Source organism: Tenrec ecaudatus, chromosome 7, assembly GCF_050624435.1.
Source record: "Tenrec ecaudatus isolate mTenEca1 chromosome 7, mTenEca1.hap1, whole genome shotgun sequence".
Classification (NCBI taxonomy): domain Eukaryota; kingdom Metazoa; phylum Chordata; class Mammalia; order Afrosoricida; family Tenrecidae; genus Tenrec; species Tenrec ecaudatus.
In genome coordinates, this window is record NC_134536.1 from 43,232,120 (window position 1) to 43,252,832 (window position 20,713).

The window sequence follows — 20,713 nt, forward strand, 5'->3', positions numbered from 1 at the left end:
CCCAGTATTACCTTGTTATGCATAGACTTTTAAAGACTATAACATAAAAGTTACAATGATATTGTTATTGGATTGCTATCACACAGTCCAATCAAAAAAATTTCTTTTCTTTGTGTGTTGGTTTTTCAGTCTGTTCCTGGGGTTATTTGGGGTGTTGATTCAGAAAACGGCATTGGTTAGTCTCTTTCACCTCACGTTCATTAGATACAGTTTTCCACTATATTTTCAGCTATTAAGTTTTACTAATTTATTAATTTATCATCCTAGTTTTAAATATGAGAAGAATTCAGACCCACAAATTACAGGATAAGACAAAAAAAGGTAAGAAATATTTGAAAAAAGATTAGGTACTAAGGGCAACTGTATATGGACTCAGGGTGACCAGTTAGTTACTCATTGAGCTGTCAATCATAAGGTCAGTGGTTCAAAGTCACTCTGCAGCTTTTGCAAGATTTGAGGGTTTGGAAACCCAAAGGGGCAGGTCTTTGGGTCTGCCCTAGAGGATCTATTAGATGGCAGCAGGTTTTTCTCTTTGCATTTTTGGGAAGCTGTGCAATATATACAAAGACTACAAGTTGGATACTGCAAAGTCAGAACACAGCTCAAGAGGAGTGGAAAAGGGAATTGAGAGGGCACATATATGAAAGATATGAGCGCAAGTTAGAATGCAGAAAATGTGCGACTTCAGAGAAATTTTCATGAACATTTTTAAGATCTAAATTTTTTCTTCAAAGTATGCAGTAAACATTTTGTAACACATTTTAATATATTCAAGTCAAATGGTAAGTAGGTAAATGCTTCAGAGATGAGGTTTTCTTGATAAGAAAAATGCTAACATTTCTTTCCAGAGTTTCTGTGCCCATGTGGAGAAGTTGTGCCATCTCATAAAGAGACTGGAATATTTTGATTTTAATAAAGGAGTTTGAACTCTGACAGGCCCATTTTGAAGCTCAGAACATTGATTACCTTTTGTACCCAACTCCTTACAGTTAATTATGACTCGTAGCAACCTTATGGGGTAGAGTGGAACTGCTGTTGTGATTTTCTGAAGCGGTCAGAAGCTGACCTGTGGACAGCAATCAAACATAGAGCCCAGGGTGCTGTCAGGCTTCTTTCTTCATTGCACAGAACCTCTTATTTCTGATCCCCTTTTAAGATAACAAACTGGAATTTCCTGCTATTCAGTTCCTAATAAAAGTGAAGTGATACTTGGGGACTTCTCAGTTCATGTCATTTGTACTGTTCAAATACAGCTTTAGATCAAAGGACGCCATGTGAAGTATGACTTGACCTAAATATTTTGCGCAACACGAACTACTTAGAATAAAACTGGGGTGCACATCCTCTACCCTGGCTAGCTAACCCCACCCTACAGTATCCTGATTTTGTTATGAGCAAGCAGAGTAAAGAGTGGGATATGGCATATATTCAATATCTCAAAAACTAGAACTGAACGGGGAAACTGGTGCTGTTTTTTGAATCAGCAGGTCAACTACACCCAAAAACAAGCCTCACATTGGAGGCACTACAATGTGTGCCAGCCAGTGTGATTTACCTGATGCAGTGTGAATTCGGCATTGTTTTGAGTTCTGCAGGTCGCCTCCTTCTATATAAAAAAATGTGTGTCTTCGAATTCTATAACATCATTTTTTTCCCATTGTACCAGTAATTATGCTTATTTGTCCACAAATAGGAATAATTACCTTTCTTTGATAGCTCTCCATTTTTATGCTTGGGCCCATAAATACCTGTAAGGTTTTATAGCTGGAGATAGGAAATAATAACCAGCCACAATTATAAACTAATAAACAAAATTGCAAAATGTTTTCTTGCATTGATTAGGAGTGAGGGAGGGGGTCGTTTATTGTAACTCCCTAAAAGTAGTATCTTTTTTGTTTTTGTGTTTTGTTTTGTCTTCCTCTGGGAAATGTTTAAAACATACGTCTCTACCGAGAAGAAGAGAAGTGCAGATTACTGTCAGCACAGGGCCATCGTCAAAATAGCCAATCGAGACCATCCGCAGAGTCTGTCTCAGCCACGAACAAGCTGGTTAAGAGTCAGCAAGAAGAACCAAGGGAATGAAATGTATTGTTGAGGTTTTCTAGTTTTTTATTGGAAATACCAAGTGCTTTTCTTCCATTAAAGTTTTGAAAGGAAGGAAAGGAAAGAAGAGAAAGGAGAGTGCAGGAAATGTTTCCCACAAGGAAGGAATTATTAGTGGAGGAAAGACATAGACTGAGGTTAATCATTTTGTTTGCTTTTGCTTATGGCCTCTTAAAATGTCCATAACTTGCTATGTGGACAAAGTATATTTTATAACTCAATTGGTTTTATTTTTAAGACTAAAACATTCAAATAACCCACTGAGAAACTTCTGTGGTTCAGTCATGTCACTCTGTCTCAACTGTTTGAATCGTGAGTTCATCATTATTTCTACAGAGATCTTCTTCCTAAAATTTATGTGTGTGATCCACCAGATTATCAATGCCATATTCCACAATAAAATATAATTGCTTCCATTTAAAGCCTTTGAGCGCACAGAGTATTAGCTAAACATTGCCCGTTGACTTTTGCGTGTTTTTATTTGCATTTAAATACATTAACATATTGATCCCATGATTGAAATCCATTGTTGGTGCTTAGATGGTGAGATGAATCTCTTCATTTTTGCACTAGGGACCCACGGCAGTGAAATGTTCTCATGGAAAAGGGTTTTCCAGACCTGCTAGGCCAGCAAATCGCCGTCTCCCATCCAGATGGGCATCCAGATCTCCATCTGCACCCCCAGCTCTGCGGAGAACTGCCCACAACTAGACCATTTCTCTGAGGTCCGAAGCGTCAGTGGTCTAAATCTGGCCTGGATTGCTCCATTACAAAAGCGCTAGTCCCAATTGCCGAACAGCATCTGAGTGTCTCCAGCTGTCCCTATTCTCTTCTGTATCTTTCAAGATCACTAGGACACGCAAATTCAACCTTAACTTTCCATCAGTCTTCAGTGTTTTTAATCTTTGGAGTAATTATCTTCCTGTATTTGGATTTGTTAGATCAGATTTGTTTAATACCATTCTCATTAATTTTCAAATATGATTTAAGTTTAAACAATGTACAAAATTGTATATTCTAACTTTCTTGCAAGTGACAGAAAGCAAGTGGTCATGTGCATGATTATATGTTCACAGGTGCATGTGTTAAATAGAGAGTATTCCAGTATGTATTTAGATGAGAAAAATGTATGTGCTAGTGTTGACTTTGAAACAATAATATGTATACCTATATATTCTTTGTGCTTATTTTATATTTTTGAAAATATACAATACCATTTATATTTTGTATGCCTCAGGTATTCCTCTAAAGAGGTATTTGAGGTCCATACATTAACCACTGTCAAAAACCCAAACTACATCGAATAGTAAGAATTATACACCTCTAATATTGATGGACTTTTAAATAGGACTTCTAAATACCTTCTTAATCCATATAAGGAGAAACTTATACCATTGATCACTTTTGCTTTTAAAGAAAAGTGTCACAATTTTTTAAAAAATCATTTGATTGGGGGCTTGTACAGCTCTTACCACAATCTGTACATGCATCCATTGTGTCAAGTACATTTGTACATATATTGCCATCATCATTTACAAAGCAAAATGTCTCACTTTTAACAGTTCAGCTTCCTGAAGCAAGCATAAAATGTTCACAATTGCTTTGATATCTCATTGGTAATATATTGTGACTTGAACTTTATGCTTGTCTTCAGAGCCAGTATTTATGAGACCGCCTTATAAATGACATTCATAAATAATAATTTTATTTTTCTTCAGAAGCAAACATTCCTCAAATGGGATGTAAAAAGATTTGAATTACATTGAATTCCAATTTATGTTAAAAGTGTAATAAGCCTTTAGTTTCTTTGTACAGATTTAACGATAAGGTGGTCACATTTTATTCTTTCTTTTTTTCCCTAAAATTATTCAAAGGAAGGACTAATTCACATTTATATTAGTAAGAGAGATCAGGAGTAGGACTTCATTGAGAACTGAATTGTAGTATCTGTCTTATGCTGTGCTATATTAAAAAAGCCTTAACCTAAATTTTGCCAATTATGTGTAGTAGAAGACAGAAAATTGTATGTAGAGACTTCAAAGAGATCATGGAAAAATTAAAAGATATTTCAATTTTTCTTTTTTTTACTGTTTACTTTATTTATTTGTTTGTTTATTAACCATTTTCTTAGGGGCTCATACAACTCTTTTTACAATCCATACATAAACATCATTTGTGTCCAACACATTCATATATATTTTGCTATCTTCATTCTCAAAACACCTGCTTTCTACTTGAGCCCTTGGTATCAGCTCCTCATTTTTCCCCTCCCCTCCCTTCCTGCTCCCTCCCCTTGAACCCTTAATAATTTATAAATAATTATTATTTTATCATATTTTACACTATCCGACATCTCCCTCACCCAGTTCTCCGCTGTCCATCCTCCAGGGTGGAGGTTACATGTAGACCTTGTCATGTGTTTCCCCTCTCTCTCTCACCCTCCCTCCACCCTCCCGATATCGCCACTCTCACCATTGATCCTGAGGGGTTCATCTGTCCTGGATTCCCCGTATTTCCAGTTCCTATCCATGCTAGTGTACATCTTCCGGTCCAGCCGGTTATGTAAGGTAGAATTGGTATTATGATAGTGGGGGGGGGGGGGAGTAGGAAGCATTCAAGAACTAGAGGAAAATTATATATTTCATCATTGCTACACTGCACTCTGACTGGTTCATCACCTTCCCACAGCCCTTCTGTAAGGGGATGTCCAATTTCCCCCAGATGGGCCCTGGGTCCCCACTCTGCACTCCCCATCATCCACAATACTATGATTTTTTTTTTTGTCTTTGATTCCTGACACCTGATCCCTTCGATGCCTTGTCATCTCACAGGCTGGTGTGCATTTTCCATGTGGGCTTTGTTTTTCAGTTAGATGGTCCCTTGTTTATCTTCCAGCCTATGGGACCCCAGATTCTATATATTTTGACAATTGGGCACCATCAGCTTTCTTCGCTGCACTTGCCCATGCAGCCGCTTTGTCTTCAGCGCTCAATCGGGGTAGACTGGTGTGCTTCTTCCTTGTGGGCTTTGTTGTTTCTTAGCTAGATGGACGCCTGATTGTCTTCAGACCTGTAAGATCCCGAATGCTATATCATTTGATAACCGAGCACCATCAGCTTTGTTCGTAGCTTTTGCTTATGCACCCACTTTGTCCTCAGTGATCGAGTCGGGACAGGCCGGTGTGCTTCTTTCAGGTGGGTTTTGTTGTTTCTCAGCTAGATGGCTGCTTGTTTATCTTCAGGTCATTAAGACTTCAGGTGCTATACCTTTTGATAGCTGGGCACTGTCAGCTTTCTTCACCACATTTGCTTGTGTACCCATTGTCTTCAGCGACTTCAGGTGTTATATATTTTGGTAGCCGGGCACCATCAGCTTTTTCTTCACCACATTTGCCTATGCACCCATTGTTATCAGCAATCGTGCCAGGCAGGTGAGCATCTCAGACTGCCGAATTGTTAGAACAAAGTGTTCTTGTGCTGAGGGAGTACTTGAGCAGGGGCCCACTGTTCATCTGTTCCCTTAATACTACACCTATAAATATATGTACATAGATCTATTTCCCCCTCATCATATATAAATATATTTACATCTTTATATGTCTGTGTTTAAATCTCTATGACTACTCTTTGCCTCCTAGTTCTTTCCTCTGTTTCTTTGTACTTTCCTCTTGTCCCACTATCATGTTATGTCTTCATTTGGGTTTTAGAAATTCCTCTCGGTTACATTGTCCTTGATGCAGCCCTGCCAGTTCTCCCTCACCCTCCTTGTCATTGATTTTGGATACCTGTTGTTCCCTTGTCCCAGTGCTTGTTAACACTCTCTTTCTTTCCCGTGCCTCCCCTACCCCCAGGTCCCCCCGAAATTGTCATCTTGTTGTTCTCTCTTCTGGCTTGTTTATTCTGCATATCCCTTCCAGGTAGACATGCTCTGTACTATCACAAGACTGAATACCACGAAGCAACAACAGAAAGTAAAACAATAGCTATAACAACAACTCACACACACGCATGCACACATAAACGTATGAATTGTTCAGGGTCTATTTGTTTTCCTTCGCGGTACTTTCCAGTCATATCTGATGGGGTGCCATGCCCTGGCACCACCTCTATCACTGGGAACTTCATTGCTCTGTTTTGCCTGCTGCTCCTGCTGCATGCCCCCAGAGGCTGGCTTCAGCGTGGTGAGCTCATGGTGGGCACAATCCCCGCTGTGTGTCTCTAGTGTCCCCAATGGTGCTATGGATCAATGAGGAATGCTATGTCCCACTGTGGGGCTGGCCCTGTGGTCATCTCTGTGCATTGCTTTTCTGAGCAGGAACATTGTCCTCGGGGCGTGGTGAGCCAGGATGTGCGTCACTCTTTTCTCTTTTTCCCCTGTGTCCCCTCCTTGGCTCCTGTGTGCTCTGACCAGACCAGTCCTCTGACCCTCTTCTTGAGCTGTAGCATCAGTGCTGTCCTCTGAAGTGAATTCTTGTTGGGGGGGAGGGTGCTGCTGTACACTTAGTTGGTAATGGGGCAGGCCCCTCGATCTTTCAATTTTTCAATGAACTTTTTGAAGCCCCTTCATATTTTGTCAACAATTTGCATAACACATAAAATCTCTATTGAGAATTGACAGAAATAGGAAAACTGGGGTGCCTAAAAACCCTACATGGAATAGCTTAGAAGCTACTTTGCTCTCCACTGTCTCTGTGTTATTAGTTAGATACTAATTCTATTTAAGCATTTATTACCAAAAAAGGACAATAAATCCATATTCCAAAAGTATTCAAGGAGCCTTGTCAGTATGATGTATCATAACCATTTAGAGAAAGTCGCTTTCATTATACACCATGACTTGAGGTAAAGTAAATAATTTTTGAAACCCAAACTGCCTTAACGGCTCAAGACTGTTGCACAGTGATGGATAGAGTAGCACTTCCAAATGTTGAATTAAACTCACAGAACATGAATTTGGATTGAATAGGAAGCAAGGGCTATCAATCCACTATTTTACCAAGTAATACCACACTCCTAATACACTGTTCATCTGGAGGGGAGGGAACACTGGAGAAGCAGTAGCCCACTGAGTTAGATGACGGATCTTTATTAAGGAAGATACCGTGTGCAGCATGGAGGTCTGCCCGAGAACCCCAGAACCTGGTGGCACCGCTGCCCCTCTCCATCACTCTGTCACCTAAGTCTAATGGGGCTTCCCCATAGCTATAAAGCAGAATATGGGGAATTTCCTAAAAACTGAGTTCCTTGACTTTGCTCTCTAATTACTAAAGGGTAGTTTCTAGCATTGGAGACCAGGAATTCTGAGTCTTTAATAAAAGAAAACAAAGCAAAATGTATGATGACCAAGCATATTGAGAGAACCGGTGACATTGTTGGACACGGCACCCCTAAGTGGATGACCTTCCTTGGGTTTCCTGAGTCTCACCTTTACTATCAGTAAATTAAGAGGGTCATATTGTCAGTCTTTGCAATGATAAGTCTTTCTCTATTCTATTTCCATTTGATTGGAACATGTTCCAACATTTTATGTTTGCTATAGTCATGAAATATTAGAACTGGGGAAGGAAAAGAAAAAAAGCTTAGCATTTCGTCCAATCCTCTTTAATGTAAGGAGAAAAATACTAAAGCAGGAATCTTTATCCTTGAAAAAATGTTGATGTATTATATTTTAACTGGTCTTTTTTTTTTTACTTTGGATGATCACTATCAGACCAATGACACATTCTTCATTATATGCTATTATTGCTGGATTAAAGGTATTTGTAAATATTTTCAGAAATATTTGATTACAAACACTTTTGTTAATGTTTCCTTAGCAGATTTTGGGGGAAATTTGTTAGGTTGTCTCAGTAGAGGATTGATTCCTGTTCCTATGGGCTGAGCTCAGAAAGTAAAAAGAATGAAGCACCACAGAAAATTGGTTGTGTGCGTGTGTGTGTGTGTGTGCGCATGCTCTTGTGTGTGTATGAGTTTGTGTGCATGTGAGTGTACGAACATGTGCATCTGCAAAAAAGTTCTCTAAAAAAAAAAAAAAGTTCTCTATTCTGCCTTAAGTCCCAAAGCCTGATATAAAAATATAAATCGTGCTTTATATAATTTGCTTTGTTAAAAAGTATCCAGGACTTTCCTTTGTTTTTATATAGAGAATGAAGATCACCATATTTCATTTTGCAAATATTACATATATTGTCACAAAGCATTTACTTGTACAAGAGGTTTTAAACAAGATTCTTTATCATCCTGTAAAAAAAATTAGTGGACCCCAACAAGAAAAGGGTTACCTACAAAAAATTTTTCAAAATTTTATTTTAAGCACATCTGATAAACAGCTATAGGTGTGCCTCACTTAACATCCACAATGCTTTATTTGAATTGGCATGTTGTGTGATGTGGATGCTATGCAAACACCATATTATATGTTTATCAAACACATTCCTAAATCTCAAGCAATAGCATTCAAAATTTTCCACCTTCATATTGTTTCGCATTGAACTTTGAACTACTTCATTACATTTCAACCCTGTGCTGAGAATTTGTATATCCAGCCCAGAATCAGAATCTACATTTAACAAAACCCCCCAAGGTGATGTTTACAGATCCCTAGATGGTTCTTAGAGATCTCCACAAAATTTTTCATGTATACATAACACTGCATACCTACGGGTAGATGATTCTTTCTGCTCATAGGTAGAGAAGGGAAGGAAGAGGATAGGGAAGAACTTCCCTTGTGAGTTTCTGAGACTGTAACTATATGGGAGTAGAAAGCCTTGTCTTTCTCTCTGAGAGTAACTGGTGGTTTCGAACAGCGGACCTTAAGGTTAGCAGACCACTGCACAACCAGGATTCCTCTGTCTACATAAGAGTACATAATTATGTATATATTAGAGTCATGTAAGAATCTTTTAAAAGTGTAGAATGAGAGCCAATATATCTGGGATGAAAATGCAAATTCTCTGCAGAGGGTTGAATTGATTCAACTCCCTGTTGTTTCATTCCAGTTCCATACTTTGCCTCATGCTGGTATGCTGACCCCAGCACTGATTTTGCTGTTTCGGGGAGCCTTGAAATGCTTTTGAGCTAATATTTTCAGATAGAAACTAACTCACTAAACATTCCAGAAAACTGCAATGCGCAAGATGGGATTCTGCTGCCTACAAGTTGAAACATACATGGTTATATGGTATACTTTTTATTTGTAATTAGGGAAAATTCACAGTAAAATAATGATAAAACATAAAGCTCAACATACTCCAGGAATGAAGGTATTTATTATGATTATCAAGACAGCATGGATTATAAATTTTATATGTATCACTATATGCCTGGCAATGCACTTTCTTTGCATATGAGACATGACATACACATGCTATATGCAGAAAACTGTTATGTTCACTAACTCAATTACTTCTGCGATGTCCCATTCTGTCAGAATTTCTGAATTCTAATAGGATATGGGACCACAAATATATATGTAGTTAGATGGTGCATAAACATATGTTAAGAGGTGCATGACTGTACATGATATTGAAATCCCCTTCAACCATTAGAAGCCATCAAATACAATAGGTGTGTAAACACTGAGTGTGGCATTGATACACATCAAACACATTTTTATTTTCTTCCTTTTCTACAGTGACCTTCAGTTAAGCTAAGCGTCTTTCAAAATTTTAACTCAAATATATACACAGCCTCTCAAAATAGCTCTCATTAGTAAAATCTGAAATCAATCTAACTTACATTCCTCCATCTCACTATAAACAAGCCCATACAGTTTCTCCCACACTTACCTCTACTCCCATTTGACTGCTAATTGAGTATGATTCATTTTTTGTTGGAAAAGAGTATACACTTAACAAAATTTACATTTACCTGATTAAATTGGATTAATTATGATAAACATAACCAGATCTCTATCACAGAGCTATTTGGCTTCAAATTCTGCCTACTTCGTAAGTTGGCAGTAATTTTATCAGAATTAACAGCTATGACATCATTCAGCAAAAAAAAAACAAAAAACTTCACAAAGGATCAAAATTAAAGCCAAAGAAGTAGGGGGTTGGAGGGTGCTCCAGGCAAGTGCCTGAGATGATTTCTACTCATTTTTACCGTATGTAATTTTTTTATCACAGAAAATCATTCTGTTTCAGTGTGGGGGGTTACAAATTACAAGACTTTCTAATACACATCACAGTTTTCTGATAAATTTGGCAGATTCTAGGGTTGAGAGATGGCTGTTTATAGGAAGCTATGGAAGACTAGAATTGAAAGGAAGACATGCAGAACAGTTGCAATTCAGAGGCGAGACCCTGAGACGCAGAGTTCTGCTTGGACAGCACCCAAGCCTGAGCTCAAATGTAGTGTACCGGCCCCGTATAAATACATGCCCATGTGCACCCATGACTGGTGTCTGCAAAGCAGAGCCTTGGTCCTCAAACTGTTTGCTTCTCACATAAAACTTGCAGCGGTGATGTGATTTCGAATTACAGAAATGAAAATGAAATAAAACTCTAAAATAATAGAAGTGAATGACTCTTCAGCCTCCCTGCTTACATGAGGCTGCAGAACCTTGTTTTGGAGCAGGTGGTGATGGAATAGCAAGAGAGTTAACAGTTCTTTCACTTCTATGTTCTGCATGACTCTGAAACGATTTGTTTTCGTTAAGAGTTTCTCCTAATTCTTACAGCAATCTTAACAACAGAAAGTCATCACACATGCTTTAGATGGTCTCAACAGAAGAGCAGTCAGGAAGTTGTCGACAAGGTACATTTAATCAAAATTTTTCACTTTTAATACCTATCGTCCGATTTTATATAAGTTTTACATGTAGAACAAGATATTGAAATAAAGTCAATAGCAGCTAAGAAAGCCTCATTTATAGAATCAACTCTGAATCCTGGCTGCCTCTCTTTTAAAAAGAATCACCAAAAAATGCCCATTATGTATGGCTGCCAGACTCTGGAATTAATGAAAACCCTTCCGGGTCTGCAGTGATTTCTAATGTATACCCTTATTCCAAAATTACTTTGACCTCTAACAAGTTATTTTTGGAGTTTAATTTTCCAATTAAGTTATGTACCTGATAGTTTTATAAGAAAGTTTAATCTAGATGTTTGGGATTTGCAGTTTTGCATAATGCTCAAAAATCATACCAGCCTCTAAAGCAGTGGTTCTCAACCTGTGGGTCGCGACCCCCTTAGAGGTCAAACGACCCTTTCACAGGGGTCACCCGATTCATAACAGTAGCAAAATGACAGTTATGAAGTAGCAATGAAAATAATTGTATGGTCGGAGGGTCACCACCACATGAACTGTGATAAAGGGTCACGGCATTAGGAGGGTTGAAAACCATTGCTCTACAGAACAGTAAATTATCTTAACCTGGATAATTTTTTTAAACATTTTATTAGGGGCTCATACAACTCTTATCATAATCCATACATATACATACATCAATTGTATAAAGCACATCCGTACATTCTTTGCCCTAATCACTCTCAAAGCATTTGCTCTCCACTTAAGCCCTCTGCATCAGGTCCTCTTTTTTCCCCCCTCCCTCCCTGCTCCCTCCTCCCTCATGAGCCCTTGATAATCCACAGATTGTTATTTTGTCATATCTTGCCCTATCCGGAGTCTCCCTTCCCCCCCTTCTCTGCCGTCCATCTCCCAGGGAGGAAGTCACATGTGGATCCTTTTAATCAGTTTCCCCCTTTCCAACCCACTCATCCTCCACTCTCCCAGCCTCGCCCCCTACACCCCTGGTCCTGAAGGTATCGTCCACCCTGGATTCCCTGTGCCTCCAGCCCCCATATGCACCAGTGTACAATCTCTTCCATATCCAGTCCTGCAAGGTAGAATTCGGATCCTGGTAGTTGGGGGGAGGAATTTTTATTGACCAATCTTTGTAAGAAATGTGTTAGCATTAAATCCAGTAAAGATTTCTACATGCCAATAATGTCTGGAGTGGAAAGTTGGCAACGAAGACAAAGAACGACACCTATATTAGAAAGCGTTGAGTTATAAATTAAGTGAATATGTACAGAGATCAGCAGTGCATACATATTTCGTCTCCCTCACTCACTGCAAACTCGGTCAATGTACCATCGCTATTTCACTTTTGTTTCCTGTTTCCATTCCTCCTCCTTTCTGAACCCTCTGAGCTTGGTCCCTAGGGAAATGCTACCTTTCTGAGCTTAATTGGCTGATTCTTCCCACCACAGAGAGGTCAGTCCATTCCAGGCCTGCAGGGTCCAAAGTTTTGGTGGGTGGCGGCTCACCTGTCTCTATCCAATCTGCAAGCAAGAAGAGTGTTTTAAATGTGATCACTTGTAGATTTAAAATGAAGTCAGTGGCTTCTATCGGTTAAAATTTAGAAGGTAAATCACTCTTCCTAGGAAAAACCAGGCAAGGAGAGAGCTGCTGACACCTGGTATATTAACTATTTAAAGAGGAAACAGGAGAGGGGGGGGACGTGGGAGGAGGAGTCCTGGGAGGCAGAGTTAAATGAATGTAGAAAGCACTGCACTTAGCTAAATCATTTCTAGGGCAGAAGATAGCCATCAAGGAACCATGGTGAACATCCGTTTCTCATTAATGCAGCTGAGACCTGATGCTGAACCTAAGTCTGAAGCAGGAATAAAGTACACGGTGAAGGAAATTTGCAAAAGCAAGACAAAGAAGTTTGGTCCTGAGTCGTTCAGATAGCTGTTGGGCAAGATAACTTGAGAAACGGGAGTGGAGAGTTCTCCATCTCACAAGATCATTACTTAGGAACTAAGGAATCTTGGGGAACAAAAGAGAGACCCATTTGTAGGCAGTTACAACATGAAAACCCCACTGACATCGAGTTGATTCCAACTGATATTGACCCTATAGGATAGAGTAGAAATCCCTAGGGTTTCTAAGAGGAAATCTTTACGGGAACATACAGCCTCATCTTTCTGAGTAGGAGCTGGTGGGTTTGAACCACAAACCCTGCATGCTAGTAGGCCAACACAACCCACTGAAGTTAGAATCTGAGTCCCTGAGAAGTACAAATGGTAAATGAGCTCAGCTGATAACCAAAAGGTTGGTAGTTTTAGTCTTCCTAAAGATGTCTCAGAAGAACAGCCTGGAGATCTACTTCCTAAAATTCAGCCATTGAAAGCTCTCTGGAACACGGTTCTATTGTGACATATATTGGGTCAGCTATGAGATAGAGTCAACGTTGTTCTTTGTTCATTTAATAGGCTGAGATAAAGGCTGGGTGAGTATAGCATAAGCTCTCTTCGGGGATGCTTTGAGACCCTAGACCTGACAGAGACCATCAGAAGACGTTATCATTGCCGGGCTGGAAAAGAAGCACACATGATGAAGTGCGGATGGCTCATCACTTGTCTCTCTGCCTGTATTATTGTTTTCAAGTGACTCTATTTCCAGAACCTAAAGGTGTGTCTAGTTATTCTGCTAAATAAAGTAGCCATCTATGTCTCAATCTAATCAGACCACAAGGATAAAATTAGACACCCAGAAGTTTAAAAGTGATACTTTCCTCAAATTAAAATTTCAAAATAGCAACATAATTAAAGAGTCAGGTCATTTTTTAAATCAATTTAGAAAATTACTCAAAATGATCTGTCTATATGAAGTGGGCGAACATTAGGAACACCCAGGTTGTATGAGGGAGAATAGAATATACTCTTAAGGAAATTAAAATGCAGCATAATTATCATTTAAAAAGCTGAAATTAAACCAGCTGCTCTAAGCTCTATGAACTGCACAGAACCTAGGGAAGGGAGCGCGGAGTGCAAGAATACCCAGTGCTGTGCTATGGGGAAAGGTCATTGTGTACGAACATGAACTTCCTTGCTTTAGGAATATTCCACCATTGGACTCTCCGATGTATCTGTGGCCACCTGGGCGTCATCCCTCATCACTCAGTGCCATAAACTAGTTTCGGACACGTGGAGAAGAGAGAATTTGTTGCATGAATTCATTATTTTAAACATTTCATTATGTTCTTTTGAGTAAAGAAAACACTTGGTTTTGTTTTATTTTGCATTGTTTTCTTTTACATGCTTCCTTGCTTAATCCCTGCTGGACTGAATGGATTTATTTCTTAAAATTTATCTGGCCTCGATTTACATAATTTAGTAACATTTTTTCCCACGGGGTGCCTTCAAATTTCAGAGCCCAAACATACCCAAAATATGTGGTGAGGCTCAATGCAATTACATTTCTTGTCTAAGAGCCCACCGTCAGAAATTGATGAAGCCTTATCAGTCTGAAATATTGTTTTTCATTATTTGGCTAGCCTTATCCACCTATTCACTAAGGCAAAATGACCAGAATGCTACCAAAGAGATGGTACTATAGAATTATTCAAATCGGCTGTTGATATAACTTTTTAACAGTCTTTTGGTTATAAAATACAAGTGGCTTGTGATTTATGGAGCACTGTAAGCTGTCTCTTTTGATTTGTTTTTGTTTGTTTTAAACGTTTTATTAGGGGCTCATGCAACTCTTATTACAATCCATACATACATCAATTGTGTAAAGCACATCTGTGCATTCTTTGCCCTCATCGTTTTCAAAGCATTTGCTCTCCACTCAAGCCCTTTCATTCAGGTCCTCCTTTCCCCCCTCCCTCCCCATTCCCCCCTCCCTCGTGAGCCCTTGATAATTTATAAATTATTATTTTTCCATATCTTGCCCTGTCCGATGTCTCCCTTCACTTCCTTTTCTGTTGTCCGTCCCCTAGAGAGGAGGTCACATGTAGATCTTTGTAATCGGTTCCCTCTTTCCAACCCACTCACCCTCTACCCTCCCAGTATTGCCACTCACACCCCTGGTCCTGAAGGGATCATCTGACCTGGATTCCCTGTGCCTCCAACTCCTATCTGCACCAGTGTACATCCTCTGCTCTATCCAGACTTGCAAGGTAGAATTCGGATCATGGTAGTTGGGGAGGGGAGGAAGCCTTTAGGAACTGGAGGAAAGCTGTATTCTTCATCAGTGCTATGTTGCACCCTGACTGACTCATCTCCTCTCCTAGACCCCTCTGCGAGGGGATCTCCAGGGGCCTACAAATGGGCTTTGGGTCTCCACTCTACACTCCCCCATCATTCAATATAGCAAGATTTTTTTGTTCTGATGAGGCCTTATACTTGATCCCTTCGACACCTCATGATCGCACAAGCTGGTGTGCTTCTTCCATGTGGGCTTTGTTGTTTATGAGCTAAATGGCCTCTTGTTTACCTTCAAGCCTTTAAGACCCCAGACACTATATCTTTTGATAGCCGGGCACCATCAGCTTTCTTCATCACATTTGCTTTTTCACCTGCTTTGTCTTCAGTGGTTGTGTCGAGAGGGTGAGCATCATAGAATGCCAATTTAATAGAAGAAACTATTCTTGCATTTAGGGAGTACTTGAGTAGAGGCCCAATGTCCTTCGGCCACTTTAATACTCAACCTATAAATATAGGCACATAGATCTATTTCCCTATCCTCATATATATATTTGCATATGTACATGTCTTTGTCTAGACCTCTATAAATGCCCTTTGCCTACCAGCTCTTTCCTCTATTTCCCTTGACTTTCCTCCTGTCCCACTATCATGCTCTGCCCCCACCTGGGTTTCAGCAATACCTCTTCGTTACATTACCCTTTATCATGTCCTACCAGGCCTAGCACACCCACCTCGCCACCAATTTGGATCACTTCTTGTTTCCTTGTCCCTGGGTTTGTTAACACCACTTCCTTACCCCACCCCCCACCTCCACCTATCCCATTTCCCCCTGGAACTGTCAGTCCCGTTGGTTTTCCTCCAGCTTGTTCATCCAGCCCATCTTATTTAGACAGACCAGAGGAGATAATAACATGCACAAAAACAAGACAGAGCAAACCAAGCAACAATATACAACAGAACAACAACAAATCACTGACAACAAAACAAAACAGGAAGAAAGAAAATCTTGTAGTTAGTTCAAGGATCGTTTGTTGGCCTTTAGGAGTGTTTTCCAGTCCAGTCTGTTGCAGCAACACGCCCTGGCCCCAAAGTCCACCTTTGGCATTCCCTGGGGACCTTGCAGCTCCATTGCCTTGCTGTTCTGCTGCACTCCCCCAGTGCTTTGCCTCGGTGTGGTGGAATCAGGTCGGGTGCAATGCCCACACTGTGTCTCCGGTGTTGTCCCCTGTGTGGCTATGGGTCAGTGAGGGGCGTCATGTCTCATAGTGTGGCCAGCCATGTGGTCCTCTCTGTGGACTGACTGTTCTAATTGGAGTCATCGTCTTCAGGGCTTGGTGCGCCAGGATGCGCTCCACTCTCTCCTCCTCCCCCTTCATCTGCTCCCATGTGCTCTGATCAGATATGTCCCTCTCCAGGAGCTGCAGATTCAATGCCATCCTTTGAAATTAATTCTTCTGGGGGAGGGGCAGGCATCCACTTAGTATTTGGTACTGGGGCCAGCCCCCCAGGCCTCTCCACTGGTTCCCTACTCCATGCCGGAATGTTGCATTCACATCTTGGAACACTGGGTTGATGTCTGGTCCCTCTTTCCCTGTGGAGATATAAACAATACCCTCCCCTTGGGTGAGTTAGCGCCCCGTGCCCCCCCCCCCCACCGCTACCCATTTCTTCCTTATTTTCATCCTTTTATTTTTCCCTTTCCCCACCTCCTCCACAGTTGTCTACCATGTGCATCCCTGGTTTTGATCTGGTCCCTGCCATACTACACAGTCCTCACCCCAAGAATGTTTGTAGACAGTAGCTTTTTCCCTATGCCCCTTTTGAATTTTTTTAAATGTGTATGCTGTCTCTTTTGAAGGGAAAAGGAGAAACTCTGTGGGCTAAAAGTTTCAATGTAGATAAATAAAGTTTCAAAAATGTGTGGTTTATAAATTCAAAAATTCTTCAGAATCCTCATACTTTCATTTTGCAACCACATTGTGTGACACCCAAAGAAAACACTTACAATTTTCGTCAAAGAATTCATTCGGACAATATTTCTGCTGAGCATGCTAACTTTAAGGATGACTATCATTAGGCAAGGCCGTTAATCTTCATATTAAGAAAATAATAACCTCAATTAAATGACAATCATTAGCATTTCCTCTGCCTAAGCCAGTACATATAGGTCAAAGGCCAAGTTTTCTTCTTCTTCTTTTTTTTTTGGACTTACAAAAATAAGTTTATTTTCATTGCTTTGTTTTTCAAATTAGATTTGTTTATCTTCCTAAAATCATTTTATTGTGAGCTCATACAACTCATCACAATCCATACACATATCCATTGTGTCAAACACATTTGTACATTTGTTGCCATCATCATTCTCAAAGCATTTGCTTCTACTTGAGCCCTTGGCATTAGCTCCTCATTTTGTCCCCTCCTTCATGAACCCTTGATAATTTATAAATTATTATTATTATTTCATATCTTACACTGTCCAACGTCTCCCTTAACCCACTTAATGTTGTCCATCCCCCAGGGATGGGGTTATATGTAGATCCTTGTGATCAGTTTCCCCCTTCTCCCTCACCTTCCCCTTGATAATTTATAAATTATTATTTTGAAGGATCAACATTTCAAACTCATTGCCAATTCCTTTCTAAGCTGACGAGCAAATAAGTGTAAGTTTTTCTATTTAGCATGGACAAAATTCAGCATTTCTTTCCAGCCCTTTGAGGCACAAAGGAAATCAAGAAACTCCTTGAAGAGAAATACTGTTGGTGAGTAACCCTCTTGAAAGTGGTTCATTCAGGACACAGAAAGTTGCTCTTGTCTCACAACTGTCACCATCATATTCCAGATTTTGTTTCCATTTGTGCACCAATCCAATGGTACTTTTTAATTCATTAAAAAATAAACACAGCTTTCCCCCATATCCTGGATGCTTCCTCCCCCCAACTACCATGATCCGAATTCTACCTTGCAGGACTGGATAGGGCAGAGGTTGTACACTGGTGCATATGGGGGCTGGAGGCACAGGGAATCCAGGGATGATACCTTCAGGACCAAGGGTGTGAGGGGTGATGCTGGGAGAGTGGAGGGTGAGTGGGTTGGAAAGGGGGAACTGATTACAAGGATCCACATGTGACCTCCTCCCTGGGAGACGGACGGCAGAGAAGGGGGGAAGGGAGACTCCGGATAGGGCAAGATATGACAAAATAACAATGTATAAATTACCAAGGGCACATGAGGGAAGGGGGAGCAAGGAGGGAGGGGAAAAAAAAGAGGACCTGATACAAGGGGCTTAAGTGGAGAGCAAATGCTTTGAGAATGATTGGGGCAGGGAAGGTACGGATGTGCTTTATACAATTGATGTGTGTATATGAATGGATTGTGATCAGAGTTGTATGAGCCCCTAATAAAATGTAAAAAAAGAAAATGATTAGGGCAAAGAGTGTACAGATGTGCTTTATACAATTGATGTATGTATATGTATGGATTGTGATAAGAGTTGTATGAGCCCCTAATAAAATGTTTTAAAAAAATAAACTTGCATCTCCCCCAGTATTTCTTTACTGGTGTTTTATATAAATAACCATTATAAGCAAACAAGTATCACATTACTAAGTTATCAATGTTCATGGTTTTCAATTTTACAATATTTAGTATGATGAACATTAATCAGCTATTCACTCCAGAATAGTCTTCAAGCATGTTAGAACTGTTTGGCTAATCATCATTCAATATGGATATCTTACCTTGCCAGTTTCCTCTTTAACTTCAAACAGATTTGACCATCTCTACAAAAGGGTTTCTACTGCCATACTAACTCGACCTTCTAACCCAATTCTGAAACAGACCTTGAACTAGTCATCAGCCAGCCTTTTGCTTCAAATGTGCCTTTCCATTCATATTTCCAAACCAATGTTGATTTCAGCATTTTCTGGTTGTCAGGGGCAAAAAAAGGTTTTTAATGTTAGGACAAAATAAATGATAGTTTCTTCTCCGGGTTTGATTCACTGAAAGGTATGAAAGATTGGATTATAATACTAAAGTTTTACAATGTTAGAATCCATATTTTCAAGAATCCTGTAAGTACATCTTAAAATTGGTATCAATCTACTATGAATGCAGTAGGTACAGAGAGCAGTCTTTAATCTTCATCATCAGTTTCACTGGAAGAGCTTCATTTCTCCAAACTGTGAATTTTTGAAAAATATTAAATCATAGAATCTTATTTTATACATCACGCTTACTGACTAAACATTCTGCCTTAAATCACATAATGTTTACTATTGGAAATATTATTTTTTTAAATTTTAACAATTTATTGGGGCTCATACAATTCTTTTCACAGTTCATGCATATACATACATCAATTGTATAAAGCTGGAAATATTATTTAAGCATTATTATACTTTACATGTGTAAATAAAAACATTACCAACTACAGAATGTTGTGTTTTTTTATTAGCAGGAAATAGAACTAAAAAGCCACCAAGTACTTATCATTAAAACATATTACAAGAGTAATAGTTATTTTATGAAATTTGTAAAGCCAATGACTTGATGTATATATTATACACACACATATCTATATATAATCAAAAGTTTCAAAACAAAATACTGATTCATCCAGTGAAAGATGGTCAAAACTCTTTTCCGAGAGTCTCCAAAGACTGGCTGTGTCAGTCTCTAAGGATGCCCAAAGGCATCACAGTTCTCTGGCAGCCAGTGTCATGAGCAATGTTAACACAAACTGTCCGTTCCTTAGTTGCGTGCCCAGCTCCGTTTGTTGGGACTGCAAATTTAATTCCACTTGATTCTACAAAACATACAAGTATCAAAATTTCCAAACAACCAAACATAAAAATATTGCACTTTATGCGTTGGCAGTTGTGGTGGTTAGTGGCTATTGAGTCAACTTCCAATGTGTGGCAACACTGTCTTCCAAGAAGTTTCTGTGAGGGTTTTATGGCTAAACTCCGCCTGAGCGTCTCAACTGTTGGTGCCACCCAGAAACTCTCTGGGCTTTCATTAAAGCAACAGATTCATCACAAAGGAAACACAGATTTTCTCAGAGTCATATACCAAACACATTTTTAATTTTTTTATTAAAAATAACCACAGACTCAGGAAATTGGAAAATAGTACTAAGATCTCCAGGCAGCCTCGCCCAATGTTTTCTGGGATCGCATAAAACTGCAGTACAAAATCAAAACCAGGATACAAAGCATGCACTTGATTAAATTTTTCTTAAGTAGCTCTGGTGGGGCTGCTAACCACAAGATCAGCAGTTCAAGACCACCATCTGCTCTGCAGGGAAGAAACAAGGTTTTCTACTTCCATAATGGTTATGGTCTCAGAAGCCCACAGGGGCATTCTCGATCCCTGTTCAACAGAGTCACTTGAGTTGAAATTGACTCAATGTCAATGAGTTTTGTGTTGGATCTTCTTTCTTTTTTTTTTTAAGTAACTATTAATTGGGAGTTAATATATTGATCATTCCATAGTTCAATTATTTTATTGATGCTATTATAAATAAGATTGGTTTTTAAAATTTTTATATTTGAATTACCCATTTCTAATATATAAAAATAAATTTTATTTTTGTATATTGATCTTGAATCCTGAATCTTTTCTGAGCGCATCTATCATGTCCTCTTCATACAGCCTTATTTTCTGGCA

General features: G+C 39.4%; 1 protein-coding gene across 3 annotated transcripts in view; it reads left to right on the plus strand.

Moving 5' to 3' along the window:
• Positions 1–4,694, plus strand: part of KIAA0408 (KIAA0408 ortholog) — a 38,881-nt gene extending 34,187 nt beyond the window's left edge. Inside the window, exons 6-7 of one of the 3 annotated variants that reach the window (XM_075554580.1) lie at positions 268–321; positions 2,677–2,812. In XM_075554580.1, the coding sequence (XP_075410695.1) occupies positions 268–273 (6 nt within the window). In that variant the 3' untranslated portion in view covers positions 274–321; positions 2,677–2,812. Of the gene's footprint in view, positions 1–267; positions 322–2,676 lie in introns of all 3 variants that reach the window. The other 2 variants (XM_075554578.1, XM_075554579.1) reach the window with 2 other exon arrangements.
• Positions 4,695–20,713: the final 16,019 nt, after the last annotated feature.